The 11,187-nt window shown below is 39.5% G+C and overlaps 1 protein-coding gene across 1 annotated transcript; it reads left to right on the top strand.

Moving 5' to 3' along the window:
• Window positions 1–7,233: 7,233 nt before the first annotated feature.
• Window positions 7,234–10,850, top strand: tmem230b (transmembrane protein 230b). The gene is made up of 3 exons (XM_062382848.1): window positions 7,234–7,530; window positions 8,958–9,080; window positions 9,671–10,850. Exons 1-3 carry the CDS (start codon window positions 7,435–7,437, stop codon window positions 9,809–9,811), a joined length of 360 nt encoding a protein of 119 aa, XP_062238832.1. The 5' UTR covers window positions 7,234–7,434; the 3' UTR covers window positions 9,812–10,850.
• The last annotated feature ends 337 nt before the right edge of the window (window positions 10,851–11,187 follow it).

Raw genomic sequence — 11,187 nt, forward strand, 5'->3', positions numbered from 1 at the left:
ACTCACTGGTTCCTCCTCCGCCCACCTTCACTCCTCCTTTACCCCCATCACCCCACTCCTCACTCCAGCATCAGACCCCTCCCGTGCGTCATCACGACCCGACACTGTCTGGCCCTAAAGGACTTCTCCTTTCTGAAGTGTTTCCTTAACGAGCGTCACTTGTCAAACTGCGAGCTGATGTTTATTCTCTTGTTTCAGAACAGACGCTCCTTCACTCAGTAAACCTGATGATGTCAGCTGATCCATCCAGAACAATTTATTTCAATGGTTTAGTTTACTTACTGAAGTGAAGGTAATAATTCTTTCTCCTATATCAGTTTTGTCATGTAAGTGAAATTTACATTGTCAAGTGTATAAGGGTTACCAATAAAAATGCTGAGTAAAATGATTTTATTTTACAGCCCACATACCCAGTTATTGTTTTATGATCAGATATAACAGGACCTATAAAGCCAATGCCTCTGTTTTATCATAATCTAAATAAAGATACAGATCATACATTTTTTGTTATAAAAGTAAACCATCCTTCCAAAGCACAGCCCAACACTTTGTCCTCCAACAACAGCAATACTGTTTACTACAGTAGTATGAGAAAGATTAACCGTAGCTCTATTTTTCGGTTAAATACCACAAAATACCCAGCAAAAGTACCATAAAACGAACATATTTGGAGTTAGTTACCGTAATTTGAATGGCATTGTGGGTAAAGTGCCTGATGCAATACGTGACTTATAGTCAGTTACTGGATTTTTTGAAATTGCGTTAACAAAGGATGCTAGTTAAGAAATTGACATGTAGTGCTTTATACAAAATCTATTTTCTCAACATATTTTTCCCAACCTAGACATCATCATGCTAACATGTTCACAGGTCTGACTGTAAAGATCGACTACAAGAAAACTCAAACAAAGTGTCTTGATCGCCACCGAGTCTCTGGCTGCAGTATAGGTCATAAATTCCAACTCTTCCATGTTAATGGATGGGACATTCACCAAACTAAAAACGTTCAAGTGTTGATGTTTCTGGTAAATTTGGTTTTAAGTAGTTATTTGATGATTTAAGAAAAGGGGGAGATGTCATGATGACATCTGAGCCCGACTTGTATTTGGTCAGATGATAAAATGTAATGATTTTTGTGTTTGTTAAAAAAAAGGATAATGATTAAATACTGACTGGAAAATTTAACATATCTTTATTTTACAGCCAACAAATCATTATCTGATGCTTAAGGACCTAAAGGCCAATCCCCTGTTTATCACAATCTAAAAAACATACAGATGACTATCATATAGTTTTATCAGTAAACCCCCTTTAAAAGCTTACTCTAATAATTAGTTCCCCAGAAAAAGCAAAAATGTATACTGTCAGAAAGAGATTAAAAAATCCTTGAACCAAAGTGTTTTGTGTATTGTATTTTTATATAGTATCAAAGTGTCAGATTAATTGTAAATAACATTATTGCCTCAATCCCACTATAACTATAGCCTGTAATTAATTGTACTTACCTTCCTGCTCTATGGGTAGTGGTGCCCAGTGATACTTAATAATTGATCCTGAATAATTACATTGTCTTTGCTGTGGGCAGTAATTGAAACTATTTCGTCCTGATCTTATCAACAGATCTAAGAAATTAATACACATTTAAACACAGGCCTCCGCTTTGACATGAAAGATTATTATTCTTTGAGAATAAAGTAATTATGAGAATATTAGCATAGCATATGCTCTATATAGTTGCAAGACTCTGGTCTGTGTTTCGTACAACTCAGTCAATACACATTTGTCAACGACTGATACGCAGTCAATTGCAATTAATATGGCTTCGCAGTTTCATCTGGGACTTTGTCATTAAATGATTGTGCCAGTACATTTTTTAAATACCTTTTTTCAATTAAGCTTTCACGGACAGATGAAGCAGAAACAAGCACTCGAAAACACCCAAGAAAGACACACACATCGATTTTCTTGGGCTGATTCCTTTCTTCCTCTCGATTCATTCGAATGCTGTGTATTGTTTTTTCTATCTGGTAAATACAGTATTGAGAGTTTCATCTATAGTTGCTGCTGTGTCACAGTGAGAGATGGTAAGAACATCCTTAGAGTTAACATCTGACTTTTAAAAAGACATGGCCATGTCAAGAGATAAAACTAAACAACCTCTGAACAAACTTTGAAAGTGCCTCCACATCAGCAAAAGGGAAAAACATGTTTCTGTTGGTGCATGGCAAATTCATTATTTTATGGAAGACAATATTACAGAGTGATTACATATAACTGCCTTGCACTGTCTCAGACAGACCACTTTCAAAACAAGCACTTATCCCAGCAACAGATTAATTGTTGTGTAATTATGAATGCAGTAAAAACAAGTCAGTCAAACGATATTAAACACGAGATGAAAAAAACTGCAAAATAATTAAGTAGTAAAATGATACTCGTGTGGCTCTCCTGTGCTTATTGATTTCTGTGTCTTTGCATCTCGTTAGACTATCCTGCTATGTAAGACCTGTTGGGAAAGCAATTACCTGTATGAGTTGCCCATGCAGTGCAGAAGGCTGCTGCTGAGTCTGACAGAGACTGAAATCAATACCTCTGCACCGGAGGAAACATTTCCCAATCATGGAGGCAACAGACCTGAGCCATGCATTACCGATAATGTTTGCATTTACAGTGACATTAGAAGAATCTCCTGTGGTCGTGACTTTGACCAAATTCCCTTCAAAAAGAGAAACACACACAGATTACTCTCGTGTAGACAGCTTTTGTGACTTTATCTACAGCTTTAGACGAAAACTGATGCAAAAAGCTCAACATGTCGCATGCATCATATACGTGAAGCCACTGTGGTTGGTGTTTTTTCCATAAACTGAGTTGACATTGAGAAATAAAGGTGAGAGAATTCATGGCAATGTCGCTGAAGCTCCTCTTGTGGAGTGTCCTGAGGCCGCCAGCTGTCCGCCCCCACACTTCACCCAGCTCGAGCCCTGCACCTGAAATCCAGATTAAAGAGGAAAATAATAACTCGACTGCCACACACATATTTACTAGAAATATGACTGCATCCATTTTTATGACATATAGCACCTGCAATGGTATGAGCAAAGCATTACACATCACTTCATCGTTTCTGTCTGGTATCAACGTCACAGCGCTGTGCTCCTCGTGTTCTGGTCCAGGTGAGAATGTTCTGGGAATCAATCCAAACTGACAAATGCTTCTATCCTCAGTCAGATACGTGAATCCAATATTGTTATAGATTCACAAATGCCAGAGTTTTTGTTTAATGAAGCAAGAAGTCAGTCATTAAAAAGTGATTGTATTATATTAGCGTGAAGTACTTGCTGTATTACTGGGCAGATGGAGTATGTCTCTAGCACATTAGTAGTCAGTGTTTTCTCTTCTCCTACAATAAACCATAAAGCTTAAAAGTCTAAAGCTATTGTTGTCGATGGGAGGCTGCACCCTGAGCAGATCCTCATCATGCTTATATGTTAACAGTGGCAATGCTAACGTGCTTATGTTTGATGGGTATAATCATAGACTGTGTATAAAGATTTATGACGCGTCTCCACTTCCTCCCAGTATCCAGAAATCAAGCTAAATGAACACTGGGACATACACCAGTGTGACAACAACAAACTGAAATGACAGAAACCATCTGAAAATGTCACATGTAGTGTTAGATTAGAAATCAGAGGATCAAATTATATAGCAATGCCACCTAAAAATGTCAAGAGCTTTCACGCCTCATGATGGCACAACAGGAAAAGAAAACCAAACCTCCTGGGATTCATCATCTGTGAACCTTTTTTCCATATCTTTCCCAGCCACGTGATCCTTCGGACCTAGTGGAGGCAGCATTAGATGAAAAGTCAGAGGATTACAAAAGTCAGTGCAATCATTGTTGAATTGTTTCAGTCCGGACCAAAGTAGTGGACCGATTGACCCACTCTGCCTTCCTCTGAGCCGTGCCTCTAGCATGACTATTAATAACAACACAGAGAAACCTCTAGCTGTACCAAGCCCACATTCCACCCACATGTATTAGTGTTCATCGAATGTTCAATATATGAGCAAAACACAAAATCACAAAGCAATGCAAACATTCATTTTTCCCGTGTGTTGCTCGTCAGGCTCTAAATATTAGAATCATGTTTGTGTCTGCGAGATTATTTTCGAATTGGAAAAGCTTGTCGTTCAGCAGCAGCTGTGCTCCACTCACATGCCACATGCGACCATTCCAGGCGATAGTGCATGATGTTCGAGAGGGATAATCACTCTACCCTTTATTGGGCTCCAGTTCTGGTACTATCTGCATTTTCTGTGATGAAGACAGACCTAATTATCTCGGCAGACGGAACTCCACTCTGAGCCGGGCTCTAATCGTGGCCTAAATGCTGCCCTCTTACCGTTCAGCGTGGCACTGAGGGGTTATGAGGGAGTGACTGCTGCTTCTTACCACACAGACTTACAAACACACAGACACACACACATCTCGAGGGCTCAGTGGGCTCAGCTGCTCCGATGCTCCTCTTAACAGGCATTATGGTCTATTGGCAGGGATTACCTAACAAGGCAACACACTCTGCCCCCCCCTCATACCAGGGACATCTTGCCGATCATCTGATTAATTAATCACAACTCCAGATGTCACTTGAGCCGCATTATTGTTTGTACTGTGTAGAACATTGCACCAATATCTAAAAGGGAAATCCAATTGAAATCCTTAAATCCACCACTTACACAACAGCACAATTCCTGAGGCCATGTGGTACTTCCAGATAGATTACTCCATCCGTCCTTCCAAGCCCATTCACTTTGATTCGTGAATGTGAAAGAATTGCAGATTATCCTGTTTTGAAGATGTTTCAAAGTCAGATAAATTAAAAGCCACATTTTCTGAATTCAGACTGAGGGAGGGTAAGCAGCTTGATTGTGGATATTGAACAGGCGAGTGAGGAGACGGGACGGATAAACGTGAACGATTAGGCGTCCAAATACGTACCAGCGATGCAACCCGGGTGTCAGCTTAGCACAAAAAGGTTTTTGCAAGGGATTTGGAATAAAAGAAATGATAAAAGGGTCAATTTAAACTCTATTATCGTCCGCGACAGGCACAGTGAAAATGTCATCATGCACATGCAAAAATGTTTCACAGTCAATTATGTCAGGGGGCAAAGTTGAGTTCTGTGATGAGTTTCTTCTGGATAACGATAAGGACAAGAGGAGCTATTGTACGGGAAGCTAAATTCACTCCACATCGGTGCACAGCTGCATTACTGGTGCATTTGAGAGCATGCAGCGTTTAAAAGAATCGCCACTTTAATTCCCCTAAAACATAGAAAAAACTGCATCCAGGATATATTTATAAAGATAATTCTCTGTAGAACCTGGGATAGATTTGAAACTATGCAAATGAAAATTGAGCTGAGAGAGATAACAGTGCAGTGCAGTGCACGGTGACTAACACACACACAGGGAGAAACAACAGGAAAATTAACGATTTCAGGCCTTAGATCCCCCCATGGCCTCAAACTACAGCAGTGCACCTTGCAGTCAAGGTCAGTCAGCGTTCTAACGGTCACTCGAGACTTGTTCTCTGCCAGCAAGTTCTTTAGAAGCAAAAAGAGGGTATTATTGATGCTGCTGGCACATCTAATAAGAATATGCATTTACTTTATTGTGACTGCCCATGAAAATAGCAGTGTATTTATGGATGATTCACAACCTGTGGACATTTGCCCTTGAATATAGAGTGTATGTCTCGGCCAAGAAGCTCAAATCACAACAATGCACTGTTGTGTAGCTTCAGGGCTCGGCAGCGATCTGAGTTCTGCCAACACGAGAGTCTATATTTGTCTACATGACAGTCCAATTTACCACAAACCAGCAGGGGAAAGTGAGAAACACAATTTGAAAAAAGAGACTATACCTCCCACAACAGCTTTAATTATTCATTTCAGGGGAATTGTTAGCAAATGTTATTTTTGTGTGGTCTATCAATTTCATGGTCAGTTGTTCACGGGGCAGATTATTGCTGTGTATGAACAGAGAGATGACAGTACATGGCAGAGATAACTCACTGTACACAAACAATTGAGGCCTCGTAACAAAGTTTAAAGTTTTGTTGTTTTAACGGGTAAAGGCACCAATTCCAGAAAACCTGGTATATTCAAACAATAGAGGCCACTTCTTCAAAGTGTTATTCTATTATTATTATTGAATGCAGTCTGATAATGGATAACAAAGAAGCATATTAATGAAAAGATAACTGATTTTGTATTTTGATATAATGGTGTATGAGTTTCATGTAGTGGACTCAGTGACTGAATATTCACAGTTTCTGTTTAAAGAAATGTCCTTGCACAAGTTGTGAAAAAATAAAATGTGTGAACTTTCAGACTGAATCTCTGTGGCTATAAACAACCCTTGCAGGAAAACAGTGTGTGTGTTTGTGTGGTCGTTTTAGTTACTTCTTTAGGACCTTCACCAGCTTAAACACCTGGACCAGAAGAGCTCATGGGAACCAAGGCCTGGTCCTATTGAAGCAAAACATCATGTCTGAGCTCCTGGTTAAGGTCATGGGTCAGATTAGGGTTAGGTTTAAGGTCAGGGTTAGGCATGGGTTGGTCGTGGTTAAGGTTCAGGATAAGGTGTTGGTCAGGCCGATGAATGGAAGTCAATGTAAAGTCTTTAAAAGGACAGATGTGCAGACTTAACGTTATATGTGACATATCGGATTGAATCTCTGTGGCTAAAAACAAACCTTTACGGGAAGACTGTGTGTGTATGTGTGTGTGTGTGTGTATGTGTGTGCGTGTGTCTGTGTGTGTGTCTGTGTATGTGTGGGGCCCTCTTCTGTTTCATGAAATCGTATCAAACATCTGCAGGCTGGGCAGAAACTCAATCCTGTGAGAACACAGTGTGATTGTGAAGCTGAGGAAATGAACATCCACAGTGAGATGACACCAGAGTGACATCTGCTGCTCACTCTGACCCACTGGTCATTTAATTACGCCCGACTGCGCCCTCATGTGGCCGACGTGGGGCCGTGCAAATGAAAAAAATCCAGTCGGTGCGTCGTTGAAATATATTTGATCCATTCCATTTATAAGACATATTTAAATTAATTTAAAGCAAATTGCATAGAGAACATTCAGAATAAAACAATGGATAAACTCTGAAGTGAGATTTCCATTTCCGGCGTCGCACGCTGCTTTGTGCGCATGCGTCTTGAAAACACGGAAGTTCCATGTTTGTCGCTCCGCAGACGTCACTCCGTGTTATCTCTTCATAAATAGTATTTTAGTCTTCAGCAGCGGTCCCGGTGTAATATCTGACTGACTCTATCACCGACAGCTTGTCAGTGGACGGTGGCATGGCCCCAGGGTCGTTCATGCATCTGTAGAGCTGTGAAGCTGTGATAAGAGAAAGATGCCCGCACGTAACATCGTGTCCAACGGGACCCACGACAACAAAGTCAGGTACTCCAGGTTAGCCTCTGACGATGACGGCTACACGGACCTACAGGTAGGACCCGCCGCGTGCTGCTGGACACAGGGTGCCGCGAGTATCTGCGTGTATGACTCTGGACACACAATCAGTGTGTCCAGAATTATGACATCATAAACATCTTTACACATTTTAAAATCTTACATGGTTCTGTTTTTTAATCTGCAATGATTGGCTCATTGTCGTGATGGACGGAAGGTGACAGTTCATCCACTTTATCAGCAAGTTACGTTTGAAACAGCAAATCTAGGCTTAAATTGATAAATAATTAACTTTGAGGTTGACTTCAGTGATTTTGTCCGCAGGGAACTCTCCAGTAATCTCTCTAAAAAGCAAAGATCTCAATGTGCATGACAAGCTACACATCTAAAACATTATAATGTAACTTTGTAAGATATAAATTATATTTTAATTGTGGAAACACGTTGGATGTGTTTTTCCTGTGTCACAAACACATTTTATTAAAGTATATATATATATATCCTTTGTTACGATTGATACAAATTGTAATGTGATAACTATTAGTATTGTTTTATTTCTCAGCCTTTGCTCCAGATGATCTTACTTTTCCCACAATCTCAAATATGTCTGTAATTGGTTAATGTTACCTTATTGACATCATCAGGATATTTTTCTTCTCATACTTCCAAAAACTACAGACATCATTATATAAGTGTTTTCAATCATGTGCCAATAATAACTCAGGATGAGTTATAAATCGAGCTTTGGTTGGTGGGTTTAGGCAATTGTGAACGGTTTGTCTCTATGAAGGTTTGAATGTGAAAAAAGACAGAAACACTAATTATATTTGTTAAAAAAATAAATCCCCTGACATGAATAATTTAAGTTGCTGTGTGAGGGGGGTGCATTGTCTTTTTTTGCTTCTTAGGTTTATCAAATTATCTTTCTCACATTCCCCTGCTCGCAAAAAAAATGGCCCGTCATGTAGACAAATATAGATTCCTTAAGGATAATTCAAATAGCTGTCTGTACACAACAGTGGGTCTTTGTGATTGGAGCTTCCTGGCAGAGTTGTTCACTTTACAGTCCAGGATAAATGTCCACAGGTTATAAATAATTTATAAGGACACTGCTCATGAAAACATAATGAAGTAAATGTGATGTGTATATGTGTTTGCTCCACCATAGAGAATGTAAAACAATATTGAGATGGTGGTTTATACTTAAATTCACAAATAAATCATCTTATGGATATTTGAACAATTAAAACAAAGGAAAGGGTTAAAACAAACTGCTTATGAGGTCAGTTCCCTATTTAAGAACAAATATCCGACAACCAGTCATGTACTTCAGAATCTCCAGCACATCATGAGCCTGACTAAATTTGCCTTTCTACAATATAAGTGGGAAAAACCGGCAGCGCTCCACAAAGCTTGCTGTGTCTGAGAAATGTGCTCTAATTAAATATTTCTCCTCCTCTCCAGTTCAAAAGGAGCCCACCCAAAGTCCCCTACAAAGCCATTGCTCTCGCCACAGTCCTCTTCTTAATTGGCTCTCTGCTAATCATCATTGGCTCCCTTCTCCTGGCTGGATACTTTGGAGTCACTGTGAGTACTTTTTCAAAACAGAGCATTTTTAACTATGATGTATTAATTAGGGCCATGATGAAGAGAAAAGAAGCAATCAGAGATTTCGAGAAGAAGGTCATAATATTCTGAGAATAAAGTTGTACTTGAGAAAAGAGCTGTAATATTTTCCCGAAAATTATCTTTTTGTAAATAAGCAGCAAGGAGAACCAGTGTTGGCTGGAGGTCCACTTCTCCTTGTTCCAAAGTCTTGATCCATGTTTTTTGAGAAACTATGTCTGACTACTACCAAACATGTCTTCCTCCTTTTAAAGAGGCCATGTCCTCCATGTCTGTGTGGTTTCTTCTTCAGAATGGACTCAGCTTATTGCAGTTTCTTGTTCCTTTTTAATGTCCTATTACTTGATATGAGCTGTCAGCGTCTTTAAGTAAATTATGACATGATAATGTGGTGCTGATCCTCTGATATTCCGCCTCTAACTTGACACGCAGCCAAAAAATATATTTGTTCTTGAGACCTCTTTTTATTGTTCAAATCAGCCCTAATCAGCAGAACAAATACGATTTTTATTTTTATTGAACAAATGTGTCTAATGCTTTCTCTCTTTCAGCACTCTGACCGGACCGTGCCTGTCCTCATCATTGGGATCCTGGTTTTCTTGCCTGGAATTTACCATCTCCGGATAGCTTACTTTGCGTCAAGGGGCTACCCCGGCTACTCCTATGATGATATCCCAGACTTTGACGACTGATCTATGCACTGTAGCTTCAGAGAGAGTCTCACTGTGCTTGCGTGCACACATGCTCAGTCTGGCTTGTGCGGGCGGGACTTCGAGTTGTGATACCTCTTATAGAAAATTAGGTCTAATCGTTGCTGATCTGATAATGCCAGGCTGCTGTTATGAAGCCATATCAGTGTCAGATATTGCTTGAATTGTGTATTTGTTTTCTTAGCTTGATTCATTAATACAACTGTTATTTGATGAGTCCTTTAATTTAATTTATTCATAATTGAATTAAAAGCTAATGCTGGTTTGTCCACAAAATGGTCAGCATACCGTATAACACAATTAGCCTTACCTCCGGTTAATTCTTCCTGACTCTGCAGACTTGTGCTTTCTAGGGAGGATTTCAGGTGATTAATGCCGATCCTCCGACCTCCATATGGTGCACTTGTCCTGTGAGAATTAACATCGTCCAACAGTGAAGCATGCAATTAGGACCTGACGTTCTGTTAACCTGTTTCAAAACCCTTTTTCTGTTTAAATCTTTTGAACGTGTGTGAGTCTATGGCAGGATGACCGCCTCCATTTCCTTTGCAGGTTAATGTCATATGTAAAACACGTTGTCAGTAAAGGTTACACTAGGACATAGCAGTCTTGTCAGTTTATGTTTATGCTTTGCTACTAAATTTACACAAGGCATCCGCCACTAGCAATAAACTATCTTGTGTAACATCAGATAAAACAGCTTAGTAGCTATTCTGGGTACTTACTACCTTCTCACACTTACATCCGGAATCACAGAAAAGATAGAGATTGGCTGTACAGTTCCTGGTATCTATACATTTATCGCCTCTGCAATTAACTGTTTATACCTTTGGATTTTGTGCTTTTTATCGACCTTTGATTTTTAACTTGCTATTAATTATGACTGTACATTAAAGCAGAGATATACAAGAATTGCTGGTAAGAAATATTTTTTAATGAAAACCTGAAATCCTAGAATAGGGACATACGACATTGAGAAACACAACTGTTGAGCAGACATAATAAATGACAATGAATAGTATTCAATGTGTATTGTTTTACTTAAATGGTTTATAACCATAGTTGGGATGTTTTTTCTAATCTAATTTTCAAAATTGCCACGAAGGAGAAGTCATTGTGAACTATAGTTAAGGGTTTTAATGTATTTTCTCCACTGCACATTAATACACTTTGCTCTGTCATGTTAAACCCTTCTTACTAATTGACACTGTCATGAACCTGATCAGTCTCCGCTGATCCAGGACTAATACCGCCCCCCTGTGGTGATCCAGACTGTCAGGCAATGGATTGGCTGTTTCAACAGTAGGGTCCCAGCTTCAGACTAGGGATGCCTGATATATATTAGTCAGAACGTTTTT

The sequence above is a fragment of the Platichthys flesus genome, chromosome 3 (genome assembly GCF_949316205.1).
Source record: "Platichthys flesus chromosome 3, fPlaFle2.1, whole genome shotgun sequence".
NCBI classification, from domain to species: Eukaryota; Metazoa; Chordata; class Actinopteri; order Pleuronectiformes; family Pleuronectidae; genus Platichthys; species Platichthys flesus.

Bases quoted from the DNA above. Each gene is read 5' to 3' on its own strand.
- tmem230b (XM_062382848.1), top strand. From the start codon at position 7,435: ATGCCCGCACGTAACATCGTGTCCAACGGGACCCACGACAACAAAGTC. The intron at 7,531-8,957 runs GTAGGACCCGCC...CCTCCTCTCCAG, and splicing joins ACGGCTACACGGACCTACAG to TTCAAAAGGAGCCCACCCAA. The intron at 9,081-9,670 runs GTGAGTACTTTT...TCTCTCTTTCAG, and splicing joins CTGGATACTTTGGAGTCACT to CACTCTGACCGGACCGTGCC.